At 43.5% G+C, this 21721-nt stretch overlaps 1 protein-coding gene across 1 annotated transcript; it reads left to right on the top strand.

Moving 5' to 3' along the window:
- Positions 1-852: 852 nt before the first annotated feature.
- LOC119653691 (transmembrane protein 145) lies at positions 853-20473 on the top strand. The gene is made up of 6 exons (XM_038058561.1): positions 853-1511; positions 13117-13564; positions 13627-13770; positions 13832-13902; positions 13970-14259; positions 19322-20473. Exons 1-6 carry the CDS (start codon positions 1024-1026, stop codon positions 19582-19584), a joined length of 1704 nt encoding a protein of 567 aa, XP_037914489.1. The 5' UTR covers positions 853-1023; the 3' UTR covers positions 19585-20473.
- The last annotated feature ends 1248 nt before the right edge of the window (positions 20474-21721 follow it).

A 21721-nucleotide genomic window follows, 5' to 3' on the forward strand; every position in this document is an offset into this window, starting at 1 on the left:
AAAAACAACAAACAACAAACAAGGTGGGCAGAAAAACAGACAACGTTATCTTTTTAACTGCAATGTTAATGTTATTATCATGGACGCATAAACTTCATCATAGTAGAATTTTATTTATGACTTCCGGTTTCGTCCTTGGCGGAGGCAACTCATCAGATACTGCCTCACCTCTGCCCTGGGAGTAGCGTGGCCGTAGTGGTTACAAGGTGGTATTTGCTCCCTTTTATTCATTCAAAAACACGTCCTGTGTATGAATTGCAACGAACACAAATCCGCCTTTTTTAGGCCTAAGCCTGCCGAGGCTAAACAAAAATTTTGTTTAAAAATCGAGGGATTCCTAAGTCCGCCATTTACTTAAAGGCGGATTTGTGTCCCTTATAATCCATACACATGACGTGATTTTGACTGAATGAAAGGGAGCAAATACCATCTTGTAACCACTTCGGACACGCTGCTCCCAGAGCAGGGTGAGGCAGCGTCTGATGAGTTGCCTCTGTCCTGGACGAAACCGCAAATCATAAATTTTGCAGCTGGGTGCTTGCCCAAGGATGAGGGTTCCATGGATCACAATCGTGAAAGCATGTTGCTTTCCAACTGGTCCGGTTCGCCAATAAATGGGTGGTGAACTTAGAAATCCATCTCTTGTTAAACAAAATTTTAATTCTATTTAATTGCATAGCTAAATCTTAAATAATTGCGATGAGAAATATATTAACTTCACGAAACCATAATAGACGTCATCTTCCTTCCCAACGTATTCCGTAACGGTTTTCATTAGAAAGTCCCTGCATCCATTCCCGCGACAGTTACCTTGGTGAATTCCATGCGTCAACCGCGGTGGTGAGTAACCACGCCACAGTTGACAACACAACACGTACACGAGCAGGACAGCACTACGTGCATCCACCACCATTCTGCTCCTCTGTTATTTTATTTTTGATTTGACTATTGTGCGGACGACGGAGGTTTTTGACAGAACGCGAATTGTGTGTGAAAAGTGTTTGTGAACGTTCGCCGCGGAAAATGCCCGGAATGGCATCAATGTCGCGGCTCCTGCTCGCTTTCGTGGTCCTCAAGCTGAGCTCGTTGGGTGATTCGACTCATATTACGGGCACCTTTCGCACGGACGAATTTTTCAAGTTTATCGTGAAATTTGGTTTCCAGAAGACAGAACGGCACTCGCAACGCGACTCCTTCGGCTACATTTACGGTAACATTACGTCGCAGGATGCGTTTCAAGTGCCCATCACGTTCGCGGTGCTGGACAAGGCCAGCCTCCTGGAGTTCTACGGGAACCAGTCGTATCCCAACAGGGACATGGCCTGCCAGCGGATGTTCGCACGTGTCGGACAGTATGCCTACGATAGCGTCTGCAATACCCACGCCAAGGCGGATTACTTGCGGAGGATACCCTGTGCCCGGGGCAAGCTGTGCGAGGATGAGGATTCCCCGGGGAACGTTGTGCCCGGAAACCAATTCACTTATGTCATAAGTGATCTGTTCCAGCCCAGGTAATTAAACATTCATTTCGCCGTTTGTTTTGGGCCAGGGGCAGCGGTGCGAAGCAATGACTCGCGAGCGGAGAGTGGATCTTTTAACTAAAATTTCAGTTCCTTAGACTAATTGGAATTCACTCGAAGTGGTGGCCGGAAGTCACTGTCCCACAATTGGATTCACTTGGCCTTTATTTCCGCTTTATGGAGTATAATTTCATGCAGACAACATGAACATAACATTCTCCGGTTACGCTCCGGGCAACTTTCATCGTCAAAACAAATAAACGAACCTCGAGTGGGCAAGTTCATGTTTACAGCCACCGAACCCTGAACTTCCAATCTCATCCAGTCCAGGCGTTCGGATAGAAAGTGAAGGTGCACTGGCTCTTCCCCACCGGCTTCTCCTCGAGATTTCATGTGCATTTTAAATTATGTAAAAATCTCGAGCTCGAAATGCTTAGTTAATGTTCCATGTTCCATTCGATTTTTTTGCGCTTCTTATATCTGAATTAGATTTATGCAATGCTACGGCACTTGAGCCTGGCCGAGTACAAATGAAACCGGTTGTCGAGCGTGTGCTTTCGATTTCACGTACTCCATGCCCAGTCTCCAATTGAACCCGATACTGGGTCACTCGACAGCGAATTGCACTCAGCGTCTTGCTCGCTTCCAAGCGTTACAGCTGCAAAATCGATGGGTTGTGAGCTCCCCAGATTCAATTGGGTAATTTCAGCTTTTTGTGATAGAAGCGGAGATAACGAAGACAACGGTTCCACCACGTCAATTATGACTTGCTCTGATTTATCACTTGTTCGTATCAGAGTCTGTTCAGCGTACGTACAATGACAATTATATCGCGATTCGTTTCTTATCTTGTTTTGGATTTTTAATTAGCAATAAACGGAGGAGGTTATGATCATTGAAGGAAGTCATGGGTTTCTTATTGCCCTTAAAATGCGATGTCAGCTACGGTGAATCCCTCCCTCTTAGACCTCCCACTTCATCGGAATCGCAACCTCCATAAGCGAGTCCAATCGGTCCACTTGGAGACGTCTTAATCAATTATAAAAAAGCACTTCAAGCGCGATTAATATTTTTGTTTTTCTGTTTCGCATTGGAACATTTATTCAATTGAATTGAAAAAAATACGCAAATTATTGTCACAGCAATGAAACAATTTGCTTGAGTTCATAAACCGGTCGTTATCGCATCACTCACAAAGCAAATATTTTCCGCAGTCACTCAGCCGTTCGAAATCGCTATTATTTCTAAATAAAAATCCGAATAGAGTTGGACGATTGCAAATTACCATATTACTCATAATAAAACACTCCAACTGGTCACAGGCATGTTCTCAGCAAATGATTCTTCGTTGAGGCAAAAGTAATGGAATGAAACAAGGGCGCCTGCACTAATCTCTGAGCTCCACGCTCTTATCAGTGTTTTGCAGAAATTACGACATGAGTTCTGCTTCATACTTATCAAAGACATTTGTCACGAATTAAACAAAGCTCTTGGATTTCACAAGCAACTGACTCTTGAGATTGTTACGTTTGACAGACTTTTGTATTAACAGACCTCAAACGAGAGCGATGTTTTGAACATTTCAGCTTCTGACGAAGCTTTTTTTATGTAAACATGTTTTCAAATTAGTTATTGGAAGTTAATACTCTTATTGTGCTGCTCGGAGGATTCTACCTACTTAAAAATTAAAGGGGCCCTGGTGGTGGTGGCCGGTGGTAGATCAATGGGAGAATCCGTCGAGAACTCCCCGCAACATCGAGCACGTATGCAGAATGGTGTACTTCTGCATGGTTTGAACCAGACTGTTCGAAGGTCCCAAGATATCAAGGGAAGCCGTGAGGGATTTAGGTACAATACCTGTAGCTGACAATATTATGGGAACTACAACCACCCGCTCGAGACGCCAAATTTTTTTGATTTCCCGAGCCAATGGCTCATAGTTCACCTTCTTCCCCACGTATTTCCGTTCAATGTTGCTATTATGGGGGATAGCAACATCAATAATATACACGGAGCGACCCGTCTTGTCAACTAGCAGTACGTCAGGCTTGTTATGTAGAGTATGGCGATCAGTCAGAACTTGCCGGTCCCAATACATGCTGTAAGCAGAACTATCAAGTACTGCTTGCGCCTCATATCAGTAAACCGGATATGTTCCCGTGATTAGGCCATGCATATATGCAGGGTTTTGATAGATCACCTTACACACAGCATTATGCATGTTTGTGTATTGCACCGGTGCCATTGCAGTGCACCCAGAAATGAAGTGGTTCAACCTCTCTAACGCCGAACCACACATTCTGCACTGGTCGTTCTCCACCCGCTTTTTCATGATGAGCTTTTTATAAGCTCGGGTGGCGACCACGCCGTCTTTAATGACACAGATGAATCCCTCCGTCTCAGCAAAGAGCTCCCCAGCACACAGCCATCTGTTCGACAAATGGCTGCCAAAGACAATTCACGTGTTTACCGTGCATTACCTTCGGCTTCCATTCATCGATCCGCTCTTGGTCCGATTCACCCCACAGTCTGCCTTACAGACAACTGCATGCAAGGGACTCGCCTGCTCTTTGCTGTAAAAATAAGCGCGCAGCGAGTCGATTTGGGGATGAAGTTGTGCCGCCATGTTAACCACGCCGGTACCTTTGATGTCACGAGGCAGGTTCATCCGCTCCACGGCCAAGGTTGGATGATGCATTCAGAATTTGGACGTAGTTGCCCGTATCGGCCGCTGGGCGTTTTCCAGATCGGTCTTCGTCCACGGCAATATTCCGAATACATAAGCCAGTGAGGGGATAGCGAATACATTCAATGCGCTTATTTTATTCTTCCCCGAAAGATGCGATTTCAGTACCAGCTTTACACGTCGCAGAAATTTAGTCAGGCGAGCATCGTTCAGATCCCCAAATCGACCATGGGTTCGTTGCAGAATTCCTAGGTTCTTGTAGAAGCCTGTTTCGGTCATAGCTTCGATGTGGAGGTCACCAATGCTATGTTCGGCATCCGGCTCGTGATGAGCTTCGACACTTGTCTAATCCAAATTCCATCTGAATCTCACGGGTACATGTCTACTATCCGCAACAGGAGGTCGGTCAGTACCAGCATACAGCTTGATGTCATCTAAGTACAAGTGTGTCAGTACACATTTAGCACGTAAGCCATACTTTGTTGCAAAACTATGCCCTCTATCATCATTCAGTAGCCATGAAAGGGGGTTCAGTGCCATACAAAACCAAAGGGGACTCAATGAATGCCCATGGAAGATGTCCCTCCGTATACGGATGGGTTCTCAGGTATTAGTACCCTCAGATGTAGGCACTGATAAGCTGATATGCCACCCTTCCATGATTGTCGCCAGTTTCGGATCAACGGGATACAGATGAAGAACATCGATTAGCCAGGGATGCGGGACGTTATCGAAAGTGTTGGCATAATCGATATAGGAACTAAAGAGGTTTCTGTAACTCTAGTTGCTTGTCCTACATCTACCGAGTCGATAATGAGTTGCTCTTTGCAACTCGGCAGCCCTTCTGCTCCTCGGACAGAATGTTGTTGATCTCGAGGTGCGCATTGACCCTTCCACTAATAATGGGCGCTATGAATTTGTAGAGGGTTGGTAAGCAAGTAATCGGTCTTGTGTCTGCGGGGTCCTGCACCGCGTCCTTCTTATGGATAAAGTAGGTAATCCCCGCAGTGAGGAAGGGAGGAAATTCCTCCCGCCGACTCATGACCTAATTTATGCTGTGTGCCAACCGGCTGTGTACGCTTGTAAATTTCTTATACCAGAAATTCTGCACCCGATCCAGATCTGGGCGCCTTCAGTTCTTCGAGGTGTTTATTGCTCGTCGAGCTTTCTCTTCGGTAACATCCGCAAAATTCATACCAGGCGTATTGACATGGCGGGTGCCTTCGGCGATGATACACCCAGCATACTGGTCGGGTAACCCCCAAAGTCCACCCCAGTATTCTTTCGTTTCCGCTACCGAATAGTGCACTGTCTGGACGCTTTGTTGGGATTCGTTGAGAGATCTGAAAAAGCTCCGCTGGTTCCTCGGGTATGTTGCATTCTGGAAACTTCTGGAGTGACTTTCGCCATACCGTCGTAACCGGCTGCATATGACAGAAAGTTTCTGCTTTAGTGTGTCCAAAATTTCAACTACGGGTGTCTCACTAGGGATGGCATATTTTCGGTAAATCCTCTGCACTTTATTTCTCACCCGTCTGCTGAAATCAGTCTAACAATATCTTGCCTTAGTGAGTCCCGCCAACGTTCCAGATGAATTTTCCATGGTGAATCTCTTCGGTCCCTCAAACCAATAACACGAAAGCGAATCTTCTGACCGTGCAATCTGACAGCCGTAACTCACCACAATACACAAATGATTGTAGTTGCAGCAGTGACATATCGGCACACAGTCGAGATGCAATCGCATTGATTTAAGATAGAATTCCCGGAGTTGCTGGAGATGCATAGAGCCTGGGAATACCTGGTCTATGCAAAGGATCCATTTCTGAGAATTCTACACCCCCACTTTAGAAAAGAGCAAAGGATCCATTACCGAGAATTCTATACACGTTCTTTGGAATTTGTCCTGAACCTTAGCGGAAACCTCAGCTGGACGGTGGAGAAGAGTGCTTCGGCGAGTACTGAAACTGTTGCTTGCAGTGCGGCGTGGTGTTGTTGATGCAACCGCCTCTGCCCCCATCGAGTCTCGGTCACCAGTTTCCGCGATGACCTCAAGTCGAATACTTTCCCTGATGGTGGCCGGGATTATGTGGTTGCGAGTAATAAAGCGGTATTGGTCTGGTTTCTTTTGAACCGATTCACGATTATGTCTCTACTGTACCAGTTTTTCTTTGACGTATGGAGGATTTACTTTGTTTCTTATTGTCTTCTCTCCTCGCTGAGCGACGTTGCGACCGTCATTAAATTATATGCCGTCACCCTGTAGTGAAAATTGTGATTTAAGGTAGGACAGGTATATATAATGGTCCGTTGTGTTTGGATTGGTTTCCTGTAAATGTTGAATTCACAATGCCGTCGTTTCCGAATTATTTCTAAATCCAGGGAAGGTATCTCGCTTTCTTTTTGGATCTCCATGGGGAATTATATTTTTCTGTACGCCTTGCTTTTTGTTGATTGCCAGTTCATCGTCCACATATCTCTCAAATTAGTTTGCAAGAAAGCTCGGTCCAGCAAAGGCGAATCAGGGACGAATCACTTTAAGAGCGCTTACGTAGAAGAAAACACGGGTGAGTGAAAAAAGGGGGAAGGTCATTAATGAAAAGTGTTGGTAAAACTGAGTAGGTTCGAGGGAGGACGAAACCATACTGCTCTTTCGCTGTGAGATGACCGAAGTGCGGGATGAACCAATCGTTGACGTATCTCCCAAGATTTTTGAAACAGCAGGAAGGGAGGAAATAGGACAATAGTTTAAAGCTAAGGGTAAGGCCACATTAAGAGTGAGGATGAGTAATCGCCAAGACTTTTATTGAAAATTATGCTTACCGAAAGGATGATGTATTGTTCAGAGTTAACTGGGAAAATATCAATAAGGAACTCAACCATGAAAAAAGAAAAGAGAGGAACGATTAAAGCCTCGGTAAAATCTGTCTAAAAAAAGGAGAAAATGAATATTGAAGAGAAGGTTTGCAGACCCTTAAAATGGGCGAGGCGAATGACATTTCTGAAGAAAAGAAAGTTCTTTTGTAGTGCATGTTTTTATGTACCGCCGAGGTGAATAAAGTTGAATAAAAGTCGCGAGAGAGGAGAAGTGTGTCCCTTCTTCTCTCCCGCATCTTTGGGAAGAAAATAGGGAAGGATGGCATTTCAGCGCTTTATTTTCATTTCATCGTTTTATTTTCAAGAAATTTGTGAAAGTCGCACAACACAGACCTTTTGGGCATCATCATTCCACAGTTAAGCATGACGATTAATGAAAGATTTGCTAAGCTTGGTAACATTGAGGGTACTATAGGTCGCTTTATGGATTGTGGATAGTTTTTGCTTAGTTTCAACAGTAGTTTGATGCGTAAAGCGGCAGTCAATCGCTGTCTGAAGCGTCTAGGTAGAAAAGCACGTCCACGCTCTATGTCGCAACCAAAATGAGAAAATTAAACCTATATAAATCTGTGATTATGAATTTTAAAATGACTGCCAACCTGAAAATTACATGCAACTATAGTCCTAACTATCACCAGCAATAACCGGTATCCGGTCTAGGTCTGCCTTAATAAGGAACTCCAGACATCCCGGTTTTGCATCGAGGTCCACCAATTCGATATCCCTAAAAGCTGTCTAGTGTCCTGGCGCCATCGCTCCTTTTTCTACCATAGAGATTGCCCTTATAGACTTTCCGGGCTGTATCATCCTCATCCGTACGGGTTAAATAACTTACCCACCGCAACCTATTGAGCCGGATTTTATCCACAACCGGACGGTCATTGTATCGCTCATAGATTTCGTCGTTATGCAGGCTACGGAATCGTCCATCTTCATGTACGGGGCCAAAAATTCTTCAGCCAAAAGTTCGGAATTTTTCTTGCTAAGAAACCAGGTCTCCGAGGAGTACATGAGGACATAACTTGAAAGAGGCCTCTCACATTTACCTCTGCATCATGGATCAGATTAAAGAGGACCCTTAATAAGGCATCTCCTTGTCTTCGACCGTTGTTGATATCGAATGGTCTCGAAAGTGATCCTGCTGCTTTTATCTGGCCTCATACATTGGTCAGCCTAGTCAGTTTTATCAATTTCGCCGGGATACTGAATTCTCTCATGGCCGTATACCTTGGCTATGCTATCATAGGCGGCCTTAAGGTCGATGAAAAGATGGTGCATCTGATGTCCATATTCCAACAGTTTTTCCATCGCTTGCCGCACAGAGAAAATCTTATCTGTCGCTGATTTGCCTGGAGTGAAGCCTCTTTGGGCCAATGATGTTCTGGGCGTTCATCTGACCTAGAAAGATAGTGGAGAATATCTTATAGACGGTACTCAGCCACGCGAACCTCTATAATAGCTGAACCGCATGATATCCCCCTTTTTATGTATGGGACAGATAGTGCCTCGTTGCCAATCGTCAGACATTGATTTGCTGTCCCACACCTTGAGCATAAGTTGATGAATCATATAATGTAATTCCGCCGACTCCTGACAACTTATGAGCCGATGAATTGCACGGACTGTTTCTTCTAATACTTGGTGGTTGCCAGTATTTGTCCGTCGTCTTCAGTTGGCAGGATCTCCGACTAATCGATGTTTTGCGCCAACTATTATCATCTTCATTCAATATCCCTGCCCTAACTATGTTAGACTTAAATGGTCTTAAAGTTTCTTCCACCGTATTAAATCCAACATAGTTAGGGCTTGTCTGAAACGTCAAAAATTTAGAGAGTTGTTCAATATTTTTTGAAATGTGTTTAGTTTAACAGGAGAATACTAATTGGGTTGAGGCAAATGTCCACATAAGCTTAATAGACGAACCTTCTTACACTATTATTTCGCTTTTCTTCTAAAAGATTCAAAAATAAAAATCTGATGAGCGAAAAAGCGATTATCACGGTTGTCTGGATGTACATAATTGCAAACACATTCACATTAAGCAACTTTCAAAATTAACTAAATATCACTGTCGGCAAATCATAGCATGTGCTCGCTTGAGTAAGATAAGACCCTAATTATGGTCTCACGCTTGAGTAACTCCAGTCTCTAATCATATTTTTGTGCCCGTGAGTATTAAAAAATTTTAATTTGTGGAATCAACCTTCATTCAATGAAACCATCTCGCGTTGAAGCGTTGAAGTAAATGCTTTTATTTTTTAAATTGTCATCTATTTTTTTCTATTCCAACTAAATTGCAAACAATAAATGCGTGTGTTGATTTAACTGAATGTCCACTTGTGATTCAATCGAATCACGGAAATTTAATTCACTTCTCATGCAATGCACGTACGGGTAAGGCATGGCCTCTGAGTATAGTAAGAAAATATTGCCACTGTAGTGGAATGAAGATCTCTGTAGTCTCAGGAAGCTGACCAGGGAGCTCTTCAACATCTGCTACAAGCACAAATATTGGCAGCCTTGCAAGGAGTGTCTGAGGTACGAGTCGGCCATCCCCAAGATTGTACTATTGTCAGAACATTAGAAGCACCAGCGAATCTGCGAGACTCAGTGAGATTCTGGCGAAGGAACATAAGACTCCATCCTTTCTTAAAAAAACCGGAAGGCTCCCAGATCGAATCTGAGCTGCTATCATAGTTCAGACGCGATTTCTCGCCAGCGAGAAGGATTCTGACACAAAGTCTTGCTTAAAGCGTATGCAGACCCAGTAGTGTGAGATGATCAAATCGGTAATTACCGGCCATAAAACCGGCCGGGCTATAAAAAGCTTCTCCGCATATGAATCTTCACGCACAGGTAGCAAAATGCCAGTCATGTTGCAGAAATAGCAAGGAATAATTGTACCGTGGCTTGTCGAAATTTACCAAAGCTCCATTTCTTTGAGATACGTACCACACTCTTGAAGATGGATGCGCGTGGTTTTCATACCAAAAGCGGGCAGGTGTGCCCATGAGTTCGCAAAGGACTTTCGACCAATCAGCCTTACCTCTTTCGTGGTGAAGACCTTAGAGCGCGTCCAGGACTTCCATTTAAGGATAATTATGGAGAGAACGCCCTTCCCCAAGTCTCATCACGCCTACTTCAAAGGTAAAGAAACCGCTCTTCACGAGGTAATTAGTTCGGTTGAGCGGTCGCTACAATACAACCAATATACTCTCGCTGCCTACCTGAATATAGAGGGACCATTCAACAACGGTTTTTTCCTCCAATATACAGTATCTGGGTGTGATCCTGGATCCTAAATTAAATTGGAGATTGAAATAGAACTGAGTGTTAAAAAGGCATGTATGTATAACCTTATACGTCAGCAAGAGGACCCTGGTAAGGAAATAGGGTCTCCGGCGGAGGAAGGTTCTCTGGATGTACACAGCCGCAGTTAGTTCCACGCTAACGTGCGGTTCTATTACGTGGTGACAGGAGCTGAGAAAAAGTAAAATACAGGGTAGGTCATTTAATATGGTGCCCATTTGTTTCTGGGAAAAACATGAAAAATAAAACATTTTTTCTGCTGTTTATATTAAAAATCATTTATTTTAGTTCAACAAGATCTGTTCCAGCTATTTTTTGAAAATGATATCTTTCAAATGTTTGCCTTTGGCCTTGGTGGCCAAATGTGCTATTTTATTTAGCGTTTTCCATCGTTTTAGCCAATGTTTCGGCCGATATGCCGGCTATTTCGCGGCGAATGTTGTTTTTGAGTTGAGCTAGAGTCCTTGGATTGTTGATCTATACCTTGGATTTCAGATAGCCCCACAGAAAAAAGTCTGGTGGCGTCAAATCTGCTGATTTCGGTGGCCATGGAAAATCACCATTTTTGGATATCAATCTTCCGGGGAACAATGGGTTCAAAAAATCGATTGTAGCGCGTGAAGTGTAGCAAGTTGCTCCGTCCTGCTGAAACCAGAAGCCTTCCATGTCATATTTTTTCGATGATTGGCATGAAAAAATCACGAATCATGGCCCGATAACGCTCGCCATTGATAGTAACAGAGGCTCCTTCGTCATTTTCAAAAAAGAACGGTTCGATGACCTTTTCCGCACAAACACCGCATGGTCACTTTTTGATCGAAGAGAGGCTGTTCTTCAATTAATTGAGGATTTTTGGTAGCGTAGAAGCGACAGGTTTGCTTATTTACGCCTCCATTTAACTGAAAGTGTGCCTCGTCTGACATGATGATTTTTCGCCAAAAGTCTGGTTCATTGCGAACAATTTCGACGGCTCATTTGGCATAATCAAGGCGTTTCGGATAATCAGCTGGGTTTAATTTTTGTGCCAATTGAATTTTATACGGAAATATTTTTAAATCGATACGAATTATGCGCCTAAGTTTGGTTCTTGCAATGTCTAACTCCTGGGAACTGCGATAACCCGATGTTCTCGGAGTCTCCTCAATACTGGCCCGGACAGCTACAATATTTTCATCGGAACGTCTTGTAGGTTGTCTGGATGCGTGACCGGTATTGCTGCGACTATAATAATGGTTAATAAATTTTGCATATAAATGCTGCAAAGTGGTTTTAGATGGAGCACTTTTCACTTTATTTTTTTTTTACGAAATGCACGTTGAGTTAATACAATTGAGAGCTTATTTTGAATGTAAAGCTGAATTATTTCAGCGCTTCCTTTTGGAGTGTACTGCTCCATGCTATAAATTGTCTTGGACTGACGCTTCAAACGCGGTATGTCATTAATCAATCTGACATTCCTGCCAAAAGTTACAGGGTTGCCAGATGGGCCCACATTAAATGGCCTACCCTGTAGAACGAAGCTTATTAAGATTCAAAGAACCGAGTGTGCAGATGTTACCAGGGATCTGCAAACCTGCCCGCCAGATGCTGTCAATGTACTCCCACACCTCATTCCCCTAAGTTTCCACATTAAATGTCAGACTACGTGAGTCCGGAGGTTGGGCAACGAAGCCGGCCATAGTAACAGAAATATTTCGGGAACACTAGGTGTTCACAGTGGACCACGCCACATACAAACTGAATTTCACGAGGAATTTTGCTGTGGACTGAGGACTGGTGTCGTGTTGCAAGGTTATGACATTGTATTCTTCCCCGACGGATCAAAGATACGGGGTTTTCTCGGATATGCACAATGTAGCCGAATCGCCGGATGCTTGTCGTTGGCTGGAACGTGGTCCGAGCCCAAAACCTAACAGCCATTCTGACCGACAATGAAACTGCCATTAACGCACGCTCAAACTTAGAGGAGAATGAAATAACGGACTGCCCAGTCGGAGCTCTGTTTTGGCGAGTGTCAGGAGCGGAATCTACTCGCAGCAGCCTCTTATGTCAGACGGCGTCTTGTGCAAAGTCAAGGACGATTTGGCCCGCTTATAACAAAACCCAATTGCGAGAGCTTTTGTGCTAGAAGCGCACGCTCCGAACAGTTGTTTAACCATTCTTCGAGGGCCTCAGAAAGATTTATGATTGCTGATTGGAAGACCGGCTTTCCTTCGTGAATGCTATGGGCTGGGTAGGACTCTATTCCACTTGCTCTTACCCCAGCAGTAATGATCTTAAGAGTTTGTGGTATCACAACGGCGCATCACAGCGTTAATTGAGCTCCTCAGGATGGCCTCTTATACCTACCTGCGTAGAATATCCACACATTTTCTTTTTTTTTTTTATTATTATTGTCCTTTCCATCATTTCATTTCAATGAGGCTGCTCCAGTTTTATTATCATTACACTTAATGCTGTACAAGTGTGATGAGCAGCGAGACAAGCTGATGACGGCGATAAACATTCCTGACGCAATCGGGATACAAAACCGGGGCGCGATATGGAGAGGCTTCTGATCTATATTCGTTACTTCTGCAATCTAGGAGAGTAATTGAGGCAATTCTGTACGTTCGTGTTAAATTTCTGCATAGAAACTATTAATAACGAAATAAACCAATATCTGTAAACCATTTCCTCACGCTAAACACACTTAATGACCAATACATTTCCTTTTCATTTCAGATTCTGGTACGTTTCAATTGTGGCTTGCTATCGAAATACGACAACGTGTAAATGGCACTACTATGACTATACAAAGCATCCAACCAATAAAATCGCACAAAGTCGCACCCTCGGCCATCCACCACAAATCCATTATGACTTTCGTTTAGTCAATGGCAATCCAAATCAATCTTCATCCAATCCCCTGACATTCCATTTTTCCTTTGATCAACAGTATATCCTGGAAATGTTCCTGGTCTTTCTCCTCATCTACATCATTCTCGTTCCCATGCAAATCTATGCTGTACGCATCCAAAAACATCCTGTGACAAAACTATTCACACTCAGTCTGATTACTGAGTTTGTTAGCTTAGCATTGATTACAGCGCATCTAATCAACTTTGCGATAAATGGAGTTGGTTACCCCAATTTACAAACGACTGGTGATATTTTAGATATTTTAAGTCGGGTGAGTAGATAAAGTGTTTCAATCATTTAAGATTTAGAGTTTGGACATTTCAATTTTCGCAGACGTCTTTCATGCTAATCTTACTACTATTGGCAAAAGGCTGGGCCGTCACTAGACAACAAATTAGTAAATCCGGTTGGATTATTTTAATGACGATATGGATTCCATATTGTGGCTTTCATGTGTTCCTATATATTTGGAATAGGGTAAGTTATTGGGTTTTGTCTGATACCTGTCGATGAGGTAATTATTCTCTTTCGAACACAGACGGAAGTTGATGTCATTTCGGACACAGACGAGTATCAAACTTGGCCTGGATGGATAGTCTTAGGTTGTAGGTAAGTGTACATTTCAACCCACTCCCATCCTGACCTGAGAAATTAAATATTCGGTTCTCGTCCTTAGGACTGCTTTCATGATGTGGTTTCTATGGGAGCTACGCAACACCATGAAATACGAACATTCAACGAAAAAACTAGACTTTCTATTGCATTTCGGAGCGTCTAGCTTAGTGTGGTTCATTTATTTACCAATTGTGGCAATAGTAGCGTTGCAGGTTAGCCCAATGTGGCGATATAAACTTCTGCTAGGAATAACGAATTCTGCCGATTGCCTAGCGTACTGCGTTATGACAGGACTACTCTGGCCTAATCGTGCTGGCCAATATTTGCTTTTAGCAGGAACTAGTTATACAGGTAAGATTTTCTTATTTTAAATGTGAATTTCAAATAATTCAAGTCACTTTATAACAGTAAAAGCATTTATGTAAGATTCAAATGACGTCTACCTATACTACTTTCGATTTTCGATTTAGGATATTCGCATGATTTTTGATTTCATTTCTATAAGTCCTTGGGGGTTTAACGTGAGCACCTGTCTGGACTACTTAATCCCACGGTCTTCTTAAGACACGGATTGATTTTGTGACTACAAGCAGAGCCCCGCTGAAACGAGCAACAACGGTACCACTCTATACCAAGTGCATGGCTTAGCATTCATACTGGAGGATGCAAGACCTACCTAAATTTTTACCGAACTAAGGAGTACGGCACCCGTGTTGAAACGCAACACCATGCCGAGGCCCGAAGGTCTTTTCCCGCTTGAGCATAACCACAACCCCCATGAACCTCCCACTAGGAAGCCAACCGCAAACAACCGAGCTGTACTCACATACAACGGGAGTTCATCAGAAGTATGAGAGTCCAGGAGCTATCCCGGTTCCAGTATACCCCTGGCTCCGTAGGGAAGAACCCCTCGGTGAAATTAACCCCGTGGGAGGGAACACGGGAAATTGGGTAGACACTGCAAGAGCCATGCTGGATGAATTCTTCCCTGATGAAGAGCCAGAAATGGGCACGGAAACTCAGCGTGCCCTCAGGCAATCCATCAGGAGATCTTTTAAGCACCGCAATGAAAATGAACGAGGAAGTGTTGAAAGTGAACGACCATTCGAAATGGCGGAGCTGCTAAACGCGGTTAACCGCTTCCGAAATGGGAAAGCACCAGGGGCAGATCGGATTGAGGTTGAAACCTTGAAGCGTGCAATTTTGGCAGTCCCTCACAAGATGCTGCACATGTATAATCAGTGCCTCGAAGAGGAGGTCTTCCCTGATATATGGAAAATTGGCTCAGTCAGAGCCATCTACAAGGAAGGGGGTAAAGACAGGGAAGAAGTAAAGTCTTACAGGCCTATATGTCTACTACCTGTAGCGGACAAATTACTGGAAAGACTTATTTTGAATCGGCTCGACCCACTACTGACGAGCGGGACTCGTGCTGCCCAAAGTCAGTTTGGATTCCGTAGGGAGAAAGGCACTGAGGATGCCATCTTCGAAATGAACCGCATTGTGCGGGACACTGACAAGCCGTATGTTTTGGCAATTGCCTTCGATATTGAAGGCGCATTTGGCCACTTATGGTGGCCAGCGGTGCTGAAAGAGTTGAAGGTGGGGGGGTGTGCACCTGCACTGTATGGGCTCATCTATAGCTACCTCCAAAATCCGAGGGTAGCAATTGAAGAAAATTTTCAGAGGGAAGAGAAAATAGTCACCAAGGGTTACCCACAGGGGTCCATACTTGGGCCAAGTCTGTGGAACCTGGTGTTTGCCGGACTGATAAATGGGTTATCCGACATTGCAGTGGAGGTTACTCCAATTGCATATGCGGATGACATCCTCATCCTCATTGAGGGCAGGAGTCGATCACATATCGAAAATCTTGCTCGAAGCACCACGAAATACGTTAGCACCTGGTGCAAGGAAATGAAGTTGAAACTCTTGGCGAATAAAACGGAGGCAATCCTGTTGGAGGGAAAGTTGGCCAGATGGCCCACTTTAAAAATCCAGGGCAATACGATACGAATCGTATCAGAGTTAAAATGCCTGGGGTTATGGTTGAGTGCTAGCACAAACCATCGCCGGCGTATGATGGAGACAGCATGCAAAGCCAAAAGGATATTCAGCAACCTTGTTGGACTTGCAAACACTGATTGGGGTTTAGGTCATAGGGCCAAGCCCATCATATATAGAGGATTGTCAGTTCCCATCCTAACGTATGGAGCGGTAGGGTGGACACCATTCACGAGCGACACAAATATTGGGCCAGTCAGATCTGCCCAACGAATGGTGCTCATGGCAGTTACAGGTGCATACCGGACTCTCTCAACGGATAAAACCTGCGGCAATTGAGAGACACTTTCCTATAAGCTTAGGAGGGGAGTTAGGTTCTCGGTTGAAGGAGAAGTCTTCAACAAGAGGCTGTTTGAGGGAAGGAAAGAAAAGGGGAGAAATGGCAGAGGGAATGGGATATTAGCGAAAAGGGAAGAGTTACGAAATGTTTCTTCCCAGATGTCGCAAAGAAAGTTAAGATGAAATGGCTCCATATCAACCATTATGTGAGTCAATTCCTTACGAGACACGGGGATTTTAGGAACAAATTAGCCCAATTTGGACTCAGCAGAAGCAGTGACTGCGGTGAGGAAGAGACTGCACTACACGTGCTATTTGAATGTCCCACGTACGAGGATGAGCGTAATAGGGTGGAAATTAGATGTAGAAGGGAGCTTGGGAAATGGCCTGTTTCCCCTGAGGAGCTGGTGGAGGAGAATATGTTCCCCGCGTTTAATGATTTATGAAAGGAAGTACTTAAAAGTAAAACGGTTTCTAGGGTTTTGGACATAAATGAGTTGGAAGTTGCGAATGAATGAGAAAGGGAGTGAATGAATATGTCAGTGAATGCACGAACTTATCTAGGATATTAAGTGAGGGAAATTCTATAAGTTAGAGTGGGATAATTGAATGAATGGACTAATGAGGCCACAGGGCCATAGCCCAGGTAAAGCTCGGAAATGCGTTTCCTTAATCTATGAGAATAGCCTAAAGGCTGTCGAACGGATGATCGCACCGGATGTCGAGGAATCTACATCGAACGCGTACCTCGGGGTTGAGTAAGGCCCATTGGCGCTCTAGCGCGAAACTCAACATTGGTGTTGGACTCGAGGTGGTTGTGGTGTTAAACAAGCCGACAAGCTAGAGTCGCATCGCCCGGTGAGGGACTTGTAAGGACGCATCCTTGCAAGGAATCTACCATCTGGCCCAGCCAGAAAACAAGCCATCCCGAAAGGGAGGGGGGTACGGCCGCAAGGTTCAGGCACAGTGCAGTAGACACAGACTCCATACCCCTGGTAAGCTGACCCCGGTTGTGAACGAAGCAAAAGCTGAACAAAAGCAAGAAGATGTGCTACTTTACGCAAGATACATTGTTGTCCTGATTTTATGAATCCCCACTTGCACTGGGATGTCGTCTGAAAATCTCGAATTCACAGTTTCTTTCTTGGTCGGAATGTAATTTCCGAGGACCTCCATATCTGGTAATCAATTCATGATCACGTACCGTACGGCAACGGTGATAATTTCCTGATTTGGAATACATAAGCTTCCGGCCATTTGCTGAAGTAACCCATCGCAATCAACCCGTACTTGTTGCTTTTTTCAGACTCTGGAAATGGTCCAGTAATATCGACGGCTATTCTTTCAAACGGTGCTCCCACGTTGTACTGTTGCATTTCATCTCTTGATCGGCATTGTGGACCTTTGCTTGAGGCACTAGTACTGCAATTACGACTTCAGTAACACTATTACCGTCTCTCTTTGTAACTCAGTGAAGGTTTTTAGGGATATCTGAATTTTCCTGGGCGGCTGTTTGTTTTTGTCCACGGCAGGATCGATAATCTCGTCAGCCAATAGTGAGAAATGGCTCTGTGGCCGTACGGCCCTTTTGTTCATTTCGTCGACGAAACTTCGATAACCACAAAGTCCCCGGTCAGGAACTCTGAAAGACATATGTATTTCAAGTTACGCTTAACAGTTATGCAATTATGGTTTTTCACAAGAGGAGTCCCAAATTATCTGCATGCTTCCTCCTTGCAGACCGCGAATCTGCCCCCGGTACACTCAGGGCTCCTGCCCCAGCACTATTCCAATGTTCTCCTTGGAACTTGCCCTTGCAATTACCGCAGATGCAACTTTCACATGGTGGAGGTTTATCTGGGCTATCTTAGTGCTGGCCCTTAGCTCCGTTATTGATTGGAGCTCTTCTCCACTGTCGGAGTATCGCCCTCTTCCTCCGACATGGCGCTTTCCTTCGCGTCGCAGTCCACCCTGAGCCATAGGAGTCTCTGCTCTTCACTGGGCAGTAGGTCTACTTCCCTGGTTAATCCAGTCCTTTCCGCCTCTGTGGATTTCGAGACTTCTTCGGGGAACTCGGTATGCTTTTCACCCGGTGTGTCCTCCGAGGTGTCTTTCCTCGGCTTTTCCCTGTGCACATGCACGGGTGTGTTGCCAAATCGATAGTTGATATGCCAACTCCGACGATTGATTGCCTCCATGGGTCGGTCATCGACCCCGATCGTGAGAAGTTTACCCTTTCCCTCCACCTTGCTTCTGAAGAACTTTCCATAGTCGCGTATGGAGATCCTTATTCTGAGCAATTAGGAGGCCCATAAGATCTTCCGTTTCTATCGTCGCGGGTTTTGGGACAAAAACTATCACCATGTGTGCTCCTGGTATATCATCCCCAGCACATGTTGACAGTTCTGCCCCTTCAAAGCCTGGCAATTTAGGAACTATGGTCCTAATCCACTCTGCAGTATCTTCCATCGCGCAGTCCACGAGTGAAAGACCTGGTCGAAAGTGGGTTTCCTGAGTCCTGCGTTCTGAGTGCTACTGAAATCTGTCTACTTCCTGACGTTTAATATATTTATTTCAGACGTGCTTTTGCTGGTCCTTGCTTTTTAGCAGTGGCGTTTGTTGGTTGTTGTCCACGCAGTATACAAATGTTAACCTTGGATCCACTGCTTGACGTACCAACTTTTCCCTTCTTGGGTGTAATCACCTGGCTCTCGGTATTTTGGAGATGGGCCTCCGCTTGATTAACCAGTTTGTGTGCGGTACGGGGCCCCGCTTTATTGGTTTTCGTTTTTTTTATTGTTGGTACTCATTTGATTCCCACGAGTATGGGGGTTAGGAGGTCTCCCGTGCCATAGCCCCCCGTAGCACGGAAAGGTCTAACTTACTCACAGAGGCGACCAGGTATCAGTGAGGCTCCGCGCTCGAATACAGTCAATTACTCCCGACTGATTTTTAACGTTTAGTTCAATATTTTTTCCAACATTATTGAGGTCACCCTTCTTCATTCGTGAAAACTTAACTCCGCATAGAAATTAAGCATGAACTAACTCCTTATCAAATATATTTACAGGAATGGATGAATTAGACGAGTTCAGTGAAGCTCCACATATTGTCAACGGAGACACGTTCATCAATGATCGTTTGCCTCCCACAATGTTGGACGATCGTCACATCAACGGGCGAGCACACGATGCACTCTCGTTGAACGGTGGCGTCTATGACAGCAGCGGTAATCTTATAAACGGTGACGTTACAACAGATTTGCTGGACGGCGACGACTTAGATACGAATCTTTTAACCGATTTAAATAAGAACAGTCATATAATTGCGTAAAAGTCAATCGTAAGAGAAATTAACATTTTTTCTAGTTCTAATTCTACTCAAAAGTGTGATGTATAGACTTATATATTGTATAGTTTTTAATTTCTATTGTATTTTCGTAAATTGTATTATAAGTCCGTACGATATTAAGTTTTAGGAGAGAATTTTTCTAGGTATTGAAGTTTAGTGAATAGTCAACAAATGGAAACAAGATAATTGGTCTATTATGAGTGAGAGTGCGCTTGAGCACTGCATATTGGCAAGTTAGGGAACTTACTACGTATGAGGCTTACTCTGCTGACATTTCACGTTTAGCAGAAGCAAAATGAAATTATTGAAATATGAAAATTGTGCCATTTAGAAGTGAATATATTTGCAATTTCTATTGAAAGCGTGTATTCCAATGAAATGTAGTCTTAGATCTGCAAACGCTGAAAAAACAGAAAATGAGTAATTGTACTGCATCGAAAAAAAAAACGCCCCAGATCGTAATTGAGATCAACATTTTGAAGTGGTAGTAAAGGAAAATAACGATTACAATCTTTACAAATCGCGGTGAAAAGTATATTTCAATGTTTTCTAAATTCCCAAAGTTGTGACAACGCTTCCAAGATGGCAAAGTACTAATTTAAAGTTGAGTCTGCGTGTGATTTCAATGGTTTTTTTTATGGCTAGAAACTGTAGTTTACAGTCTACTTAATATTGCACAACATGCAGAATTTGTGTGATATATTCTACAAACGAAAAACAATTTGCTTATATTTAGATGAGAGGATAAATTTGGAAATATAAACGAGTCAGGCTGTCATGAAAATAGATGTTACTATATTCTAAATAACGATATAAAATTAAGATAAATCAACAATTGCAAAATGTTTATATCCATTAATTTTCAAAATTACTTAGTAGAAATCATTGATTCGCTAGGAGGTAGCAGATTGGATTAACAAAACTGATACCAGCCCAGTATTTTTCAACCTTGATGAAATGTTGCCACTGAATATTCAACCTAGTGTTGCAGCAATGCAACTCTTTCGTAGTTGTCTGTTTTCTATTTAAACATCATTTTCAATTGGGAGAGAAGCAAAACAAATGGTGGCTTCTTTCTACCCAAAATATGTGATTGCCAATAGTGATTTTTCATCCACTCCTCGGAGGGAATGCTAGTCTCAGCTTAATAGACTTTCAACAAAACGCTGTCACTTTTATTCTAACCCTTTGTATATAGCTGCTTGTCTTCTGATGGTGGCCAACGCAAGCTGCTTTGTTGGTAACTAATGGAGTAGAACTACATCTGCAGTTGTACAAAAATGTTCGTTGATTAAATAGTTAGCTAACTAGTTCAGAAATATGGACAGGGGAAACGTACCTGGAACGCCATCTTAATAATATTTCATCAATCTGATATCTAAAGCGGACTGCACTATGCGACCCTTAACCAGCGATGATCGTGATTAAGTCCTCAAAGCCGCGAATAAATAATATAAAATTGATCCATCGTGCGGGAGGAGCCGACCTTCTCCAAAATCCCGAAACAAAGGAAAAATCAGGTGCTTAATAATCTGTTAACACATTTTACACACGCTTGCGGGCCTCTACGCTAGCTACATACTTCAGCTTCTACGAGGGAACTAAAGGTTCGGTAAGTTTGAATAAAAAAAAACAATATTTTTTCTTCATTTTGATTAATCCTTATCAGTTTGTATTGTTTTTATATAATTTCCGTTGATTTCAATGCATTTTTCAACATATTCTTTGAACAACGAAAGGGTCTTCTCCTCATTTTTAAGGTTTTGTGTAAAACAAAACAAGCTGATAGCATTGACTCGAGAGATTTAAATCGCTGAGGTCTGGCAATGGCAGTAAGCTGCCCCTCGAGATATTTAAATAGCTCAGTTCTGGCAATGGCAATAACCTGCCCAGAACTGAGTGATTTAAATATGTGGGGTCAATGTTATCAGCCAATGGACGTTATGCTCCTCACATAGGGAAACACAAAACCTTTTATACCTGAAGCGTCAAGCTTCCGGTTTCCCGACTTATTTTATGTAATTTCGTTGATTTCAATGTATCTTTCAACACATTCTTTGAAATCAAGAGCGTTTATAATCTCATTACAACGAAAGGGTCTTCTCCTTATTTTTTTGAG

The sequence above is a fragment of the Hermetia illucens genome, chromosome 4, assembly GCF_905115235.1.
Source record: "Hermetia illucens chromosome 4, iHerIll2.2.curated.20191125, whole genome shotgun sequence".
In the NCBI taxonomy this organism is placed as follows: Eukaryota; Metazoa; Arthropoda; class Insecta; order Diptera; family Stratiomyidae; genus Hermetia; species Hermetia illucens.